This window comes from Lactuca virosa, chromosome 2 (genome assembly GCF_052849685.1).
Source record: "Lactuca virosa cultivar CGN04683 chromosome 2, Lactuca_virosa_CGN04683_v6, whole genome shotgun sequence".
Classification (NCBI taxonomy): Eukaryota; Viridiplantae; Streptophyta; class Magnoliopsida; order Asterales; family Asteraceae; genus Lactuca; species Lactuca virosa.
Genome location: NC_136427.1, coordinates 236,686,985 through 236,705,622, shown reverse-complemented (window position 1 = coordinate 236,705,622; position 18,638 = coordinate 236,686,985). Strand labels below are relative to the sequence as shown.

Below are 18,638 nucleotides of genomic sequence, written 5' to 3'. Positions count from 1 at the left end.
TTTTCACCAACTAATCCTGATTTTCATTAGCCCTCGATACTTGGACTGCCCATGGACATGTACCTTTATTGGCAATTACATATTTACCCTTGCACTTTGCCCTACTTCTAGTTGAGGGCCCACCACCATCAACTACTTTAGATGGCTTACTAACAACACCTTTACATTTCACCCTAATCCGGATTTTGTCATTTTTTGCTAGGTATAAAGACCTCCTTGTTGCTACAGCGTGTGAGTTCATGTAGTTTTTTAACATCACGCTTGGTTTTGAAGACCTGGCCAATATGAAATGGTTTTACATGAACCTCTCCATGTGAGCATGTACTTGACTTACTCAACTCTTTTAGCAGTCTCTTCCTATCATCTTCATGAAATCCCGCAAATTGATAATCATTAATGGCAATAACTTCCAACTCATCATCAACCATGTCATTCCCTTCATCTTTTGAATGATTGTTCAAGATTCCATGTTCATCTACATCAACAGCATTATGGAATCCACTCATGTCTACATCTACATCAAATTGTATGTTAGACTCATCCACATTGTATTCACTGTCATCAGAATCATCTCCACTATCCTCAGAACCATGGCCACTCTCAGAATAGAAAGCCTCTCCACTATCATCACTCACCATATCCTCTAGACAATCCACTTCTGGTTGTTGTTCAAATGAAGTTTGAACATTAAACTCAACATCATAATCAACATAAAGTGAGTAATCCTCTATAAATGGTTCATAGTCATGAACTGTTGCAGTATTAGCTCCATCATCGGCTTGGCAGCTTGGTTCCTGTACATGGTTCACCACTTCCTCTTGAATGACATGACTTTGTTTGCTAGCTTGTGACCTTATAAATGGCAGAATACTCTCTGAGTAATCATGCCCTTAATCAACATCTAATACTTGTGATTGTTCATAATCAGGGTTCATAGACTTGTTTAGATCAAGCTTTCTACTACATGATCCTGCTTCTCTCCTACAAGGTTTCTTTCTTGTAACGCCCCGTTCCTGGTATGCATTTAAAACATTATTTTTCTTTTATTTTAGAAGCTACTCGACGAGTCAGTGGCCCTAACTCGTCGAGTAGCAGCGAATTAGCATGTGGAGTAGGCGTGGCGACTCGACGAGTCCATAGTTCCGGACTCGGCGAGTCCGCCAGTCTGGATGAAGCCCTAATTTTAGGGAGTGTACCCTATTTAAACACCATTATAGCCCCAAACCAGCCTCCTTCACCTCTCAGAGATTTATTCCCGAAACCCTAGCCTCCTTAAAGTGTGTGTGAGTGATTTTTTCCCTTGTGAAGGAATCTTGGTGCATTGTTGAGCAAGAAGAAGAAGGAGAAGGTAGAAGAACTCAAGGAAGAAGAAGTAGATCCATATTATACTCCTCTTTGGCCATCCTTTCTGGTAATAAAGCTTTCATCTTGGTTATTGTATTGCTAGATCTAGTTAGTCCCCAAATTGATGGTTTTGAGCTCAAAAACCCCAAATCCCTAGTGATGAAGCTTTGTAATCAAGCCATTTCTCGGATCTAGCCTCTCTTGAGTTCCAGGAGCTCAAGAAGGCCACCTTTTGGCAGCCATGGCCTTGTTCTAGACAAGTAACCCCCATTATAGCCAAGTTTGAGTGTTATTGCTTCATTGCATCATAGATACACGTAAAGTTAGCAACTTTACGTGTTCGGATTGTCCCAGAAACCCAGATCTATGAATTGGATGCACTGAAACTGATTAGAATCAAATGAATAGAAACTGCATGCAAAGGACTAGGCGAGTCGTTCTTCGGACTCGGCGAGTCCGGTCGCGAGTCTTAGATTCCCTGTTCAGTAGTAGCGAGTCCGTTAGTGAGTGGAGTAAAGACTCAGTGAGTTAAGACATGTATCTAAGTGTAGAGGGACTCGGCGAGTCTACGCCCTGACTCGGCGGGTCCAAGGCAGCCTTCTTACTCGAAAGAACAGACTCGACGAGTTGTTCATACAACTCGGCGAGTCACAGACTGGACGTGTTCATATGATGAAGGAGGACTCGACGAGTTGTTCATACAACTCGGCGAGTCATATAAAGGTTGACTTGATGTTATTATTGAAGGAGAACTCGTCGAGTCTTCGCTAAACTCGACGAGTAGAGTCGGGAAGGGGAGTAGAAGGAAAGATATGGACTCGACGAGTTGGCGGCCCAACTCGGCGAGTCAGGTCAACGGATTGTTGGCTTTGACCAGGGGGTAAAATAGTCATTTTACCCTAAGATTAGTTATCAGTGTCTGATTAAGTGTCTTTTGGGAATTGTAGCCGGGGAGTTACCGGAACAACAGTCAGGCAGTTCCCGAGGAGCATTTCAGCAGCCAGCCTTACGAGGTGAGTTTCCTTCCAGTAGGAACGGGTCTACGGCCACAATGCCGTCCCGTTTAGTTAGCAGTAGTTCCGGACTACAGTCCGATGCAGTAGTTCAGTATGCTTGGTGTCTTTGTGATACATGCATGGTATGTGTTATGTGTTCCGGACTATGGTCCGATGCAGTATGCAGTATATGTGTTCATATTATATTCTATGATTATGTTATGCTATGTTCAGTCAGTTCCGGACTTCGGTCTGATGCAGTTCCGGACTTCGGTCCGATGCAGTGGGCAAGACCCTAGTCAGTTCCGGACTTCGGTCCGATGCAGCGGGCAAGGCCTTAGTCAGTTTCGGACTTCGGTCCGATGCAGTGGGCGAGGCCCAGTATGTGATTTATATGTTATAGTATGGTATGTGGTAGTTTGGGGGAGCTCACTAAGCTTCGTGCTTATAGTTTCAGTTTTGGTTTCAGGTACTTCAGCTAGCAAAGGGAAGGGCTCGGGATGATGGCATGGCACACACCACAGTTTTAGCCTGGGAGTTAGACTCTGATATTTTGATATGATCTTGACACCAGTTTCGATTTGATAAATTTATTATGACATTTTGAGATACACGATTCATGGTTTTATCTTTTAATAATTGATATTACGGTTTAGTAAAGTTTTTAAACAAAAATTTTGGGTTGTATTTTTGGGATGTTACAAGTTGGTATCAGAGCCTTGGTTTGAGGGATTCGGGCACACTTTCGGGTGTGTCTGAACTCAAAATAAGGAAATGGTATAAAGTTTTGAAAAGAAAAGAGTTTTAGAAAAGCAAAAAAAGAATTTTAGAAAGAAAAGAACTTCGAAAAGGAAAAGGGTGTGGTGCATGCAATCAGCCGAGCTCAAGTAAGTACTCCCAAATTATCCATACGAGTTTATGCTATGTTATGATTATCAGCTTTATTAGAACAACATGCTAGATTAGGACTAAGGATCTAGGAAGGATGACTTATGTGCCTGTTATATGTGTTTCAGCTCTATGAAAACTGCATGCTAGTACAGAATTGTCAGTATGATAGCCAGAGTAGTATATGCTTGATTATGTGTACTTGATGCTCGAATGCTGCTTGCTTTGTGCTTTTAGGAGTCTTAGTTATCTTTCACTAATTAGTAAATGAATATGTTACGTTACATATTGTGAGGATTAAATAATTTCAGAGGGTTAGGTCTAGCTCTATGGCGCAGCTCTTGTCTGAGTCCAACCGTTGTAGGGTAGGATCTCTCATTCGAAGAATTATCTAGTCTGAGTAATATGTAACAGTATTCGCGAGCTAGTTAGGGGAAGAAAGCAGGGACTTCTTATGCAGCTGATGGTGGAGAGTGGGTTGGTGATTACCCTAAGACAAGCCTAGGATGAGATTAGCAAGAGATCAACAGTAGTAGTAGAAGGGACTTGGTGGAGTCGAGGTAGTACTTGAGGAAAGTACGGATAGATGTGGAAGGTAGTATGGGCCCGTACTACTGAAAGCAGAGGATTCGTACTCGAATCAAGGAAGGCTGAGATGAATCCAGGGAACTTGTAGCAGTAGCGATCCCTTGAGATATATATGTATTCCTGACATTGTCATTATGTGTTTTGGTGGTTTTACGCCCTAGACCAGCAGTCGGCAGTTCAGGTGCCGGTGAGGCATCGGGATCAGGCTCGGGGGCCGAGCATGTGGATAAGCAGACTAGGGAGTTTCTCTCCTCATAGGTTACTCGCATCATACTTGAGCAGACTCATGTGATGTTCGGTTCGATCAAGGAGGGTATATTGGAGCTGATGGACTAGAAGTTGAGCACATTCCGTGATGAGGTGGCGGCTATGATGGGGTCGCGCACCCTCACTTTCAGGGAGTTCAGAGCATGTGGAGCTCCTGACTACCATGGGGCGCGGGATCCCATTGCGAGTACCAGGTGGTTGGCGGACGTCGCCAATGCATTCCGCACCAGCATATGTCCCGAGGTGGACATGGTCAGACTAGCATCCTGTCTCCTGAAGGACAGGGCACGAGATTGGTGGGAGGAGATCGGACATGTCATGGGAAATGACGCAGCTCTCGATGCGATGACCTGGACCGATTTCACTACCAGGTTCAGAGCCGATTTTGCACCGGTTATCGAGGTGCAACAGTTAGCGAGGGAGTTTCAGGATCTTACTCAGACTACTGAGACTGTGGCGGAGATTACCGCCAAGTTCAGGGAGAGGGCTCTTCTCGTTCCTCAGTATGCAGCTGATGAGGAGATGAAGAAGGCTCGTTATCATGAGATGTTGAGGAGTGATATCAGACAGTTTGTGAGCCGGTTCAGCTGTAAAACGCTGGATGACATGATTGCGAGGGCTCATGAGAGAGATAGATTTGGAGATGGAGAAGAAGACGAAGCCAGAGGCGGCATCTGGCACAGGGAGTTTGGGCAAAAAGCCCAAGGTATCGGATCACAGATCCAGAGGACAACAGAGCCACAGTAGGTGTGGCAAGTGTGGGTGATTGCACGATGGGGCTTGCAAGGCAGGGATCTCCGGCTGCTACAAGTGCGGTCGGACCGGGCATATGAGTAGAGATTGTACAGCCACCACCACCACCACATCAGCTGATCTGATTTGCTTCCATTGCAATCAGAGGGGACATAAAAAGTCCCAGTGCCCGAGTTTAGCAGCAGCAGGGAAGGTGGCAGCACATGCCCCTGCTACTTTGAGGATTACAGACGGCCGTCAGGGTCGGACTGAGGCGCCAGCGGCGAAGAGTAGAGCTTTCCAGATGACAACAGAGGAGGCGCGGGTGACTCCTGATGTGGTGACGGGTATGTATTTTCCTCTTATCTCTGTATTTAATATTGCTTATTTCTCATGATTATGTGTTTGCATTCAGGGTCGTTCTTAGTGAACGACATTTCAGCTACAGTATTGTTTGATTCGGGGGCCACCCGATCGTTTGTCTCGCTTGCGCTTAGCAAGCGGTTTAGCAGAGCTCCGGGGGAGCTGGACCGTCCACTTGAGGTTGAGATAGCTGATGACAGGACCGTCAGGGTCGCGAGGGTACATAGGGGGTGTTCGCTGCGGTTATTTGATGAGCAGTTTTCAGTAGATCTGGTTCCTATTCCCCTGCGAGGGAATAAGGTCATGGTGGGTATGGATTGGTTGAGCCACAATGGGGGCAGTGATTGATTTTGAACTGCAGTTAGTGAGGGTCCGCACTCCTAGTGGGGGAGAGTTAGTGATTCAGGGTGAGAGGCCACAGCGCGGACCGATTCTGTGTTCAGCAGCGAGAGCGAGGCGCTACTTTCAGCAGGGTTGCGCGGGGTACGTCGCCTATGTTTTAGATTCCCGGGGGAAGGGCAAGGCGACAGTTGACAATGTACCGGTAGTACGCGAGTACCCGGATGTATTTCCAGAGGATTTGCCTGGGATACCTCCTGAGAGACAGGTTGAGTTCAGGATTGACCTTGTTCCTGGTGCGGCTCCAATAGCCAAGGCACCATACCGGTTGGCTCCTCCCGAGATGCAGGAGTTGTCTACGCAGCTGCAGGAGCTGCTAGACAAGGGGTTTATCAGACCGAGCAGTTCACCATGGGGAGCCCCGATCCTGTTTGTGAAGAAGAAGGATGGGTCACACCGTATGTGTATAGATTACCGGGAGTTGAACAAGGTGACGGTGAAGAACGGTTACCCACTTCCGAGGATAGATGACTTGTTTGATCAGCTCCAGGGAGCATCTTGGTTCTCCAAGATTGATTTGCGCTCCGGTTATCATCAGATGCGGGTCAGAGGTGAGGACGTGCAGAAGACCGCTTTTAGGACCCGCTATGGTCATTATGAGTTCGTGGTGATGCCATTTGGGCTCACCATCGCACCAGCCACGTTCATGGATCTCATGAACCGCATATGCAGACCGATGTTAGATCGATCTGTGATAGTGTTTATTGACGACATCTTGATTTACTCCAAGACTCAGGAGCAGCATGAGGAGCACCTGAGGGAGGTGCTAGAGACACCGAGTAGGGAGAAACTTTTCGCAAAGTTCTCCAAGTGTGAGTTCTGGTTGCGCGAGGTGCAGTTCCTTGGACACCTCGTCAACCAGAAGGGTATACTAGTAGATCCGGCCAAGATAGAGGCCGTGATGCAGTGGGAGGTCCCGAGGTCTCCATCTGAGATTCAGAGCTTCCTAGGTTTGGCAGGGTACTACAGGAGATTCATCCAGGATTTCTCCAAGATACCAGTTCCGCTCACTCGACTGACCAGGAAGTCGGTGGCATTTCGTTGGGGGCCTGAGCAGCAGGCAACATTTGAGACCCTCAGGCAGAGATTGTGCGACGCACCGATTCTTACCCTGCCAGAGGGAGTGGATGACTTCATAGTATACTGTGACGCTTCGATCATAGGTATGGGAGCAGTATTGATGCAGCGAGGGCATGTGATAGCGTATGCCTCTAGACAGTTGAAGCCTCACGAGGCTAACTATCCGACGCACGATTTAGAGCTGGGGGCAGTGGTGTTCGCCCTCAAGATTTGGAGACATTACCTCTATGGGGTCCGTTGTACCATTTACACGGATCACAAGAGTCTGAGGTACCTTATGGATAAGCCGAATCTAAATATGAGGCAGCGTCGGTGGTTAGATGTGGTGAAGGACTATGATTGTGAGATCCTTTATCATCCGGGCAAGGCCAACGTAGTGGCCGACGCCCTGAGCCGTAAGGCGATGACGGCCCCGATCAGAGATATATGTCTGAGGATGACAGTGATTACTCCAGTATTGGAGCAGATTAGAGAGGCACAGGTTGAGGACCTAAAAGAGGAAAGACAGAAGTGCGAGAGGATCGTGGGCCGAGTAGCTTCTTTCGATTATGACAGTCGAGGATTGTTGACCCTTCATGGGAGAGTTTGGGTGTCGTACTGGGGAGGAGTACAACAGGTGCTGATGGATGAGGCCCATAAGTCTCCATCCACCCAGGGGCGACGAAGATGTACAGAGATCTTCGACCCGATTATTGGTGGCCTTGCATGAAGCGGGACGTAGCTTGGTACGTGGAGAGATGCCTGACCTGCAGGAAGGTCAAGGTAGAGCACCAGAGACCCCACGACAAGATGCAACCATTAGACATTCCCGTGTGGAAATGGGAGGATATCACCATGGATTTCGTTACTAAGCTTCCCAGGACTGCACGTGGAGTTGACTCGATTTGGGTCATAATGGATCGGTTGACCAAGAGCGCGTATTTCGTACCGATCCAGGAGAGTATATCGGCCGAGAAGTTAGCCGATATTTATGTGCGAAAGGTTGTGGCACGTCATGGAGTGCCTGTTTCGGTAGTATCAAATCGAGACGTCTGGTTCACTTCCAGGTTTTGGAAGCGGTTCCATGACGAAATGGGGACTCGTCTCCTTTTCAGCACCGCTTTCCACCCTCAGACGGACGGGCAGAGCGAGAGGATGATTCAGACTCTCGAGGACATGCTTCGGGCATGTGTCCTAGATTTTGGTGGCAGTTGGGATACGTACCTTCCATTAGCGGAATTTTCGTATAACAACAGTTACCACTCCAGTATAGACCGGCCTCCCTTTGAGATGCTCTACGGGAGCAAGTGTAGGACCCCAATCTGTTGGGGCGAGGTCGGTCAGAGAGTCATGAGGAGCACTGAGGTGGTGCTTAAGACCACAGAGTTGATACAACAGGTTCGTAGCCGGCTCCAGACTGCTCAGAGTCGGCAGAAGAGTTACGCCGATAGGAGGCGTTCTGATTTGGAGTTTCAGGTAGGCGATATGGTCCTCCTGAAAGTGTCACCCTGGAAGGGTGTCATCAGGTTCCGGAAGAGGGGCAAGCTGGGCCCCAGATTCCTTGGTCCCTTTAGGGTTTTGGCCCGGGTGGGTCGGGTTGCTTATCGGTTAGATCTTCCAGCAGAGCTAAGCCAGATCCACAACACTTTCCATGTGTCTCAGTTACGGAAGTGTTTGGTGGATGAGTCAGCAGTTGTACCATTGGAGGATATTCAGGTTGACAGCAGCCTGAATTACATCGAGAGACCAGTTGCGATCTTGGATCGGAAGACGAATACCCTGAGGAACAAGGTGGTTCAGCTAGTGAAGGTGCAGTGGCAGCACCGAAAGGGTTCGGAATGGACATGGGAGACCGAGGAGGAGATGAGGGAGCATTATCCGGAGTTATTTTCAGATTCAGTAGCAGCAGACTTTGAGGACGAAGTCTAAGATAAGTGGGGGAGAGTTGTAACGCCCCGTTCCTGGTATGCATTTAAAACATTATTTTTCTTTTATTTTAGAAGCTACTCGACGAGTCAGTGGCCCTAACTTGTCGAGTAGCAGCGAATTAGCACGTGGAGTAGGCGTGGCGACTCGACGAGTCCATAGTTCCGGACTCGGCGAGTCCGCCAGTCTGGATGAAGCCCTAATTTTAGGGAGTGTACCCTATTTAAACACCATTATAGCCCCAAACCAGCCTCCTTCACCTCTCAGAGACTTATTCCCGAAACCCTAGCCTCCTTAAAGTGTGTGTGAGTGATTTTTGCCCTTGTGAAGGAATCTTGGTGCATTGTTGAGCAAGAAGAAGAATGATAAGGTAGAAGAACTCAAGGAAGAAGAAGTAGATCCAAATTATACTCCTCTTTGGCCATCCTTTCTGGTAATAAAGCTTTCATCTTGGTTATTGTATTGCTAGATCTAGTTAGTCCCCAAATTGATGGTTTTGAGCTCAAAACCCCCAAATCCCTAGTGATGAAGCTTTGTAATCAAGCCATTTCTCGGATCTAGCCTCTCTTGAGTTCCAGGAGCTCAAGAAGGCCACCTTTTGGCAGCCATGGCCTTGTTCTAGACAAGTAACCCCCATTATAGCCAAGTTTGAGTGTTATTGCTTCATTGCATCATAGATACACGTAAAGTTAGCAACTTTACGCGTTCAGATTGTCCCAGAAACCCAGATCTATGAATTGGATGCACTGAAACTGATTAGAATCAAATGAATAGAAACTGCATGCAAAGGACTCGGCGAGTCGTTCTTCGGACTCGGCGAGTCCGGTCGCGAGTCTTAGATTCCCTGTTCAGTAGTAGCGAGTCCGTTAGTGAGTGGAGTAAAGACTCAGTGAGTTAAGACATGGATCTAAGTGTAGAGGGACTCGGCGAGTCTACGCCCTGACTCGGCGAGTCCAAGGCAACCTTCTTACTCGAAAGAACAGACTCGACGAGTTGTTCATACAACTCGGCGAGTCACAGACTGGACGTGTTCATATGATGAAGGAGGACTCGACGAGTTGTTCATACAACTCGGCGAGTCAGATAAAGGTTGACTTGATGTTATTATTGAAGGAGAACTCGTCGAGTCTTCGCTAAACTCGACGAGTAGAGTCGGGAAGGGGAGTAGAAGGAAAGATATGGACTCGACGAGTTGGCGGCCCAACTCGGCGAGTCAGGTCAACGGATTGTTGGCTTTGACCAGGGGGTAAAATAGTCATTTTACCCTAAGATTAGTTATCAATGTCTGATTAAGTGTCTTTTGGGAATTGTAGCCGGGGAGTTACCGGCACAGCAGTCATGCAGTTCCCGAGGAGCATTTCAGCAGCCAGCCTTACGAGGTGAGTTTCCTTCCAGTAGGAACGGGTCTACGACCATAATGCCGACCCGTTTAGTTAGCAGTAGTTCCGGACTACAGTCCGATGCAGTAGTTCAGTATGCTTGGTGTCTTTGTGATATATGCATGGTATGTGTTATGTGTTCCGGACTATGGTCCAATGCAGTATGCAGTATATGTGTTCATATTATATTCTATGATTATGTTATGCTATGTTCAGTCAGTTCCGGACTTCGGTCCGATGCAGTGGGCAAGGCCCTAGTCAGTTCCGGACTTCGGTCCGATTCAGTGGGCAAGACCCTAGTCAGTTCCGGACTTCGGTCCGATGCAGTGGGCAAGACCCTAGTCAGTTCCAGACTTCGGTCCGGTGCAGTGGGCGAGGCCCAATATGTGCTTTATATGTTATAGTATGGTATGTGGTAGTTTGGGGGAGCTCACTAAGCTTCGTGCTTACAGTTTCAGTTTTGGTTTCAGGTACTTCAGCTAGCAAAGGGAAGGGCTCAGGATGATGGCATGGCACACACCACAGTTTTAGCCTGGGAGTTAGACTATGATATTTTGATATGATCTTGACACCAGTTTCGATTTGATAAATTTATTATGACATTTTGAGATACACGATTCATGGTTTTATCTTTTAATAATTGATATTATGGTTTAGTAAAGTTTTTAAACAAAAATTTTGGGTTGTATTTTCTGGATGTTACATTTCTATTCATTTCAGGTGACACACGATCAGGCTCCAACTCTTCAATAACAACTTTAGAAGGAGACTTGTAATAACTAGCTATCCTTGTCTGACCAGTTTCAATATACACCCTAATAAGCCTGTGTTTAGGGACATATGATACCATTTTAAGTACATCTTGGTCATTACCTAAAGACATTAAGCCATAGTCCAAAAGGTATTCAGGGATACAGAAATGGTAGTAAAGGGTTTGCTCAGTTTTGTACCCTAGTTCTCGGACCATGTCGTCAAGCTCATGAACTGAAAATAAATCAGTGTCAGCATCATCTACATATGCTACAACACCATCAACGTATTTCCTTCCAGGTGCTTTGGTGAAGACACCACTGTAGTGTATCTTCAACGTGAAATAGTTGTCATATCCTTCTGCAAACACAAAAAAAAGAGTAAAATCAATGATTTCTCTACGTGAACACAATCGACCAAGAAAAAACAAGTTTTGTTGTAGTATTGTATCGTATCTTTTTCGTAAGTCCTCCACGATTACAAATTTTTCTCGAAAACACCATATTGATAGCACCATTGCAATTCCTGCAGCTTAAAACCCTAAATCCCAATTTCTGTTCTTGCTTCTACGATGGGAATGAACCCGATGAATACAGATGTAACTGGTTATCTTCTTGGGAGAGGGACGGGTAGTGACGTGCAAGCAATAGGTAATCATTTCATATTAAAGAGAGAAGGTTACAACTGAAATGACGAAATTACCCCTGCAATATAAAATTAAAAAATGAGTTAACGGTGAAATGCTAACGGAGTGAGCCGGAATGACCAAATGTTAAAAGTTTTGAAACCACAGGGACCTTCTGTGAGGTTTTTTGAACTTAGGGATTAAACTTGATATTTTCGAAAACCACAGGGACCAGTTTTGAAGTTTTGTCTTTTTTGAATATAAATAAATGAAATATGATATTTTTCGTAACTATATAACCATATTAGGCAAAACTAATAGGTTTTAAATGAGTATACTAAAAATAACTTATTAAAAAGTTTTCAAGTTTTTTTTTTTAAAACGGCAAACATACACATGCGTCCTAATATTACATATTTTATTGTTAATATAAACGCCTTTATAATAAAATTAAAATATGACTATGTTTACGATCAAATAAAAATAATATAATTATGTGTACATTTACAGTTCTTTAAGTTACTCCATATTAATATTATATGTTTTATTGTTAATATTAACATATTTCTAATATAAATTAAAATATGATTGTGTTTGACAAAACAATGGTAAATAAAGACTAACTTTTATTTATTGTAGTTGCGTTTGATTAAAAATAATTGTAACATTTGAGAATGATTTAACTTTGACCTCACAAAACTTATTGGAACTCAAAGTTGTACCGTGATTTCATTTATGATACTAAAATAAAATAAATATAAAAAAATAATGGTGGTTTAATGGTTTTTGCCAATAAATATAACTATATTTACATTTATGGTCCTTTAAGTTACCATACATTTACAATAAATATCATATCTTTATTTCAGTGTGTAAATGAATACCACTACCATCAAATCAAAATAATATAACTATATTTACATTTATGATCCTTTAATTTACCCTAAATTTACAGTAAATATTCTATCTTTATTTCAGTACGGTGTAAATGAATACCAATACGATCAAATCAAAATAATATAACTATATTTATATTTATGGTCTTTTAACTTACCATACATTTACAGTAAATATCCTATCTTTATTTCAGTGCGATGTAATTGAACACCACTACGATCAAATCAAAATAATATAAGTATATTTACATATATGGTTCTTTAACTTACCCAATAATTTATATAGTATTCATTTTCATGTCTAAAGTTTTACTGTAAATGAATGTGTACCAAACTTCATTTTCATTGTACGATATTTTGAAAAACGATAGGCCAAGTAAAAAAATGAGTTGGCCAGAATATTTTCTATTGTTAAATTACGAAGTATGTTCGTTTGTTATTATTCATATATTTATGTTTTTATAAATCACATATTTATATTTGTATGTATTGATTAGGCTAATGATATTTACACAAACAATGCATCTCAAGATGACGAGAATGAAAATACTTACTTCATCAGTGACACATCAAAATTTGAAACTAGCATGGTATAAAGTTTTAGATTTATTAATATGTTTATTAATCAATAAGTTTACTTGTATCTAATCAAAAAAATATTTTTTAGGTATTTAATTCTCGTCAACAACTAATAGACTGAGTGCAAAATACGAGGCGTGAACTTGATCACCAATATCCAAGGAGTCTTTTTAAAGATGAAACCCGATTAGTGGAAGATTTGATAAGAAAAAAAATGTGAAACCAAAAGATATATTATCTACATTAAAGAAGGAAAATGTAGAAAATTTATCCATTCTTCCAACTATATATAATGCATGTCAAAAATTCAGGATGAAGGAGAATAATGGAAATCAATAAGCATATCATGCAATAAACCTGGATACAAATCCGATAAGGGCCGGCATTGGTGCCGTAGATCCTGTTGATATAGTGAGGAGAACTCACCTCGCAATGTCGATCTCAACTGATGAATCGAACTCCCGAATCGTTGTCTCACCAAAAATCCCGAACTATCCAAAATAACAAATATTAAGTCAGTAAATGGGAATACTAATCTTGACCAAGAGTCCCACCTATGATAATAGTCCATTTAGCCTTTCCTCTAATTTGGGCCAAAGCCCAATACCAAATCCATGATCCACAAGTCCACATATACAAGGCCCATCATTGGCCCAATTTTCCAAATTGGGCTTAACTCCCTAATTGGGCCTCATTCAAAGACTCACTACCAAAACTGCCCAAAAAACTCTTATCCAGAGAGCTCATCAAGGCCTAAGTCCAACTAGTCCAAAGGCGGCCCAAATCGCAAAAGCCCAACAGGGGTCGTACGCTGGGCGTACTCCTCTGGTACACTGGGCGTACTCTGCCTTGCGTTGACCACCATCGGGGTGGTTGCCTCTGTACGTTGGGCGTACAGAAATTACGCGAGGCGTACGCAAGGTTTCACCAAAAGCCTAATAAGTGCTTAATGGCTTAAGCACTTAAGCCCAAATTCGAGATCCATTGACCAAAAGTGTCTTAGAACCATAAAGTCTCGAACTTTAAGACTTTGGACGTCCAGAAAGCTCTTAATATATGGTCTTAATCCATTAAGACCTTTCTACTACATGCATGAGACATCTTAAGCCATTGGGACATCATTTTTATCACTTAGGACCCTTTCTAAGGTCTGAAAGGACAACTTATTTCGTCCAAATCATATCATGCACCAACTTGGGGACTTTGGGACAAGAAATGGTTCCTTAAAGCTAGAATGGCAAGATCTATATCATACAAGCATAAAGTTTGAAGCTTTTTACCTTCTAGAGCTTCTAGGGCACCAAACAACTTCAGATCTACAAGCTTGTTCTCCTTCTCCAACTTCTTGATGCAACACCTTCTTCTCCAACTACTCAAAACACACTCTATAAGCTCACACACTCAATGAAATGATTAGGGTTTGGGGAAAACGGCTCTAAACTGTGGAGGCTGAGGTAAGGGAGGGTTATGAGCTTATAAGGATGTTTATATAACACTCAAACCCTAAATATTAGGGTTTCCTCCTGACGTGAGTACGCTTAGCGTACACAAGTATACGCCCGACGTACTAAGGCGCGCCTAGTACGCTTAGCGTACTAGCCTTGTTCTCAAAGTTGCAACTTTAGCCCTTAGGCTTCTCATGGGTCGACTCTTCTAACACCATGGACTACAAATGACAAAATAATAATAGAAGAGAGGATTCAGAAATACCTGCAAAATCTCGGGATGTTACAGTTTGACATGTCGCTTTGGCTGACACGATTTTTTTTTAGTTTGCATTTAGCTCCAACATTTTTTGTTCTCCATTTGCCATTATTTTTTGGAAATTTTTTCATTTTAGCCACCGGTTGGTCACCACCCACCAATATGTATTTTAAAACGTAATAACTTAAAAAAAAAAAAAGAGACGCTTAAGGCAAGAGTCGTGAACTCGTGACTTCTCCTTGAGGGGCGGGACATGTTAGCCGGTGAGCCAAAAGCTCTCTTTGTTATCACATAAAAATCTATTAAGTAGTTTCAAGCCATCATAATTCGAATCAACATGTTACCTATTGTTATAATAAGTATATTTATCAAAGCACAATGTCTTAATAGAAATTAATTTGAAAGTACATGTTGTAATAAGAAAATATGAAAGTATAAAGCTATAATAAGGGAGAAAAGAACATTTAATGCTAAAACTCTAGGCATTGATATCTCATTTCTTTAGTTTCTCAACAAATATGTCATTAGAAATATCCAATTGTTTTTTAGATGAATTACAAATAGATTAACAATTTTAATTGGCTCAAACATCAGTGATACAAAAAAGATGAATTACAAATAGATTAACTCTTGTCTCCGATATCTTTTCCTTTTTCATTTTAAGCTATTACGTTCTAAAATATATATTTATGATTGACCAAGGGTTAAAATGAAAATTTTCTAAAAAAACAATGACAAATGGAGAAGAAAAAATATATATGGGCTAAACGCAAACTCATACGTAAATTTAGTGGCTAAATGCAAACTGAGAAATAAATTCACGTCAGCAAACCGACACGCCATTATGACTTTGTGACATTGGTCCCGATAGATGAGAGTATTTAATAAACAACTTTAAACTATTAATATACACAACTCCTAATGCCCCAAATAGTGAGAGTATTTAATAGAGATAATGTCACTGAGACCTTACCAAATATTTTATTTTGGTTTAAAAGGTTATTGATGTTATTTTTTGGCATTTTAGGGACATAAAGTCATTGTTGACCTGCTAAAAAGGGTATTAGATTCCAAACATTAGCTGCAACTTAGGACATTGCTCATGAATCTCGATCTCATATTGTTGAACATATTTGGATTTTGGAATTAATTACTGCATGCCGTTTATTGCCTTTTACATCAAGGGCCTATAAGTTTCATGTAGTCTTTGTGGTGCTCAAAAACCCATCTTATGTACCTGTTTTGGGGCGTGTTTTTTTGTCACTATTTAATGTTTAGCATAGACTACTATCAAAAGTACAAGAAAGCTACAATGTAACATTAATTTAGTTAATTTTGTGTTGTGGTTATGTTTGAGCTAAGAATAAATCAATAAAGTAAGTGTTTTGCTCTCCCCGGCCTTTTTTTTTTAATATCTTATCATAACATAACATTTACATACATAAACATTACATACATATGAACATTGAGATCGAGTATCTGATTCTGGACCTAGAATAGGCTCCAGTTATTGATTTTTAGGATCTAATAATTAGGGATAAGCAAAAACAGAAGAAAAATCGAAAAAACTGACCAAAAGTTTCTTAAAACCAAAAAAACATATGAGCCATAACTAGTTTCTTGAAAACATATTAATATCTTTGACAAGTTTCTCAACATTCAAAGAAGATGAGCCCTTTGGACCCGTTGCAATCTCTGCAATTCTCTTCCATTCCTCAGCTTTGTTCCTCACTCGTTCACCCTCAACTCCTCCCATCAACTCCTTCACACGCTTCTCGACTTCATCCCTATTCACATTACTCCCAATCTCAATGCCAAGGTCCCATTCCTTGCACATTTGCCTACTGTTAGTGAATTGATCTGCATAAAAAGGCCAACATATCATGGGAACCCCAGCTGATAAGCTCTCAATGGTCGAACCCCACCCACAATGAGTCAAAAACCCACCAACCGAAGGGTGGTTCAACACCTTTTCCTGTGAACACCAACTTGCTATAAAACCTCTCTCTTCAATCACCTCTTTGAATTCTTGAGGCAAGACAGCAGACTCCCCAATAACCAAATCAGGCCTGATGATCCAAAGAAAAGAATAATTGCTATTTGCAAGTCCCCAACCAAACTCTAGCAACTCTTGTAAAGACATGACTGTTATGCTTCCAAAATTGACATAAACCACAGAATTTGGTTCCTTCAACTGTAACCATTCGAGGCACTCGGTTTCTTCCTTCCATAGACTGGAGCCATTGATATCCAAGTTCTTTGTTTCTTCCGAATTGGTTATCTGATTTAGATGTAACTGCAATGGTCCGATTGTGTAGACATATGGATACATGGGTTTGAGGGCTTGGATGACAGTGGACTCTAATTCTTCGAATGTGTGGAGGATTATACGTGAGACCTTCCTAGTTGCCTTAACAGACTCCAAAACATAATTATAGCCAGCTTCATTTGGGTCTATGGTTCGAACATAACCGGGAAGATCCTTCAAAGTGAAATCTTCCATTCCTGGAATCCAATCTGTTACTGTGTCGAGATACCCATTGGTGTAGCAACTTTCATCTAAAATAAGAGCAAATGAGTAATTATGATAATGAACAATAATATTTTTTCAAAAAGAAAAAAAGGATCCAGATTATTTCATGGTTATATTACCGTACTCGATCTCTACAAAATGAACTATTAATAAGAGTTAAAAATAAATTCTACAAAAATGAGCAATATATTTAGTATTGATGATCTAAGTCTTACAAGTTTTACCAATTAAGACCATTGAAAAAGACATATTTTATTTAAAATGTATCATAGAGCTTTATGTTTGATATTAACAGTTATACTGGAGTATTATATTAATGGATCCAAACGCATAAAAGTATAAAAGAAAATAAGTATTAAATTTGAAACACAAATTTAAAAATATTATTGTTTTCGTTCGCATTTAATTTCCAGACAGCATCATATCGAAAAGAAAATTTCTTGGGAAATAGAGTCATAGAGAGAGTAAAGAAACAAACCTTTAAGTGGGATAACTTCATTTTCAACAAGATGTGGACCTTGGTAAAACCCCATGAAAGCACTAGCAGCAACAGTCCAGAAATGAAAGATTGGTACTCTAAGCTTCTCAGCAGCATCAACAGTGAAAGGCATGAACCCATCACCTATAATACAGGTAACTGGGTTCTCTAGCCTGGCGACAAGGTCAAGAAAGGGAGCTAAACAGTTGGTTCGAAGAGAGTTACAGAGTTCACTCATGTCTTGAGTTGCATCCACGTTGCTGTGATCATAAAGAAGACCATCGGGAATGGTTTCGAACTGGAACCCTGGTGCACCCTCGAGACAGTCTGGTCCTCCGGACTTGAGGAACCGGTTGTGGTTATACACAGTGTTGACGAAGGTTATTTGCAGGCCCTTGTGGTGTAGTAACCTTGCTAGTTTCAGCATACACTTGATGTGGCTTTGTGCTGGAAATGGTATGAACGCCACATGTGGCTTGCTTTCAAAATTCATGAGTCCTGTTTCCATTTTCGTATGTGTGTGGGGGTGTGAAAGTTGTGTGTTAATTATATAAAAGGTCAGTTGAGGCTTGTTATATACAGAGATGAGTATATGATTAGAGCATCCACTTGTGTTGTGTGACACAATTTTGACCATGTTTATATTGGTTGAATAAAAAAAATCAGAAAAAATAAGACGATCCGCATCACCATACACTCATTCAGTAGATCCATGGGCCATGACAGGGGTCATGTGGCATTTTTTTATTGGATTTCATGAGATATTTACTTTCCACTTGTTAAACTTTTATTGGAAAGTTGACTAATAATAATAATAATACAACCAAAATTCATAATTTTGAATTCCCTACAAATAAAGTCAAATATCGTATTCATTTCTACTATCTTATCTTTCTTATATTTGTTTTCTCTTATTATTGATTGATTTATAACTTTGTTTGTTTCTTTTCGGACACATGTCTTGGATTTTTTCGGAATGATTTGAATTTTCATTATGTATTATTTCATTTTTCCATGTTTGATCATTCTGAGGATACATGTCGATTTTGTTAGATTTTTCTTTGAACAATTTTTATTTTTCATTATGTGTTATTCTATTCTTGCATATTTGATCACTCTTATCGTTCTCATCT

At 41.6% G+C, this 18,638-nt stretch overlaps 1 protein-coding gene across 1 annotated transcript; it reads right to left on the bottom strand.

The window, feature by feature from the left end:
• Positions 1-15,965: 15,965 nt before the first annotated feature.
• LOC145160523 (UDP-glycosyltransferase 85C2-like) lies at positions 15,966-18,073 on the bottom strand. Its single transcript, XM_079079757.1, has 2 exons — positions 17,506-18,073; positions 15,966-17,053 (listed from the first exon to the last, which is right to left on the bottom strand). Exons 1-2 carry the CDS (start codon positions 18,011-18,013, stop codon positions 16,107-16,109), a joined length of 1,455 nt encoding a protein of 484 aa, XP_078935883.1. The 5' UTR covers positions 18,014-18,073; the 3' UTR covers positions 15,966-16,106.
• Positions 18,074-18,638: the final 565 nt, after the last annotated feature.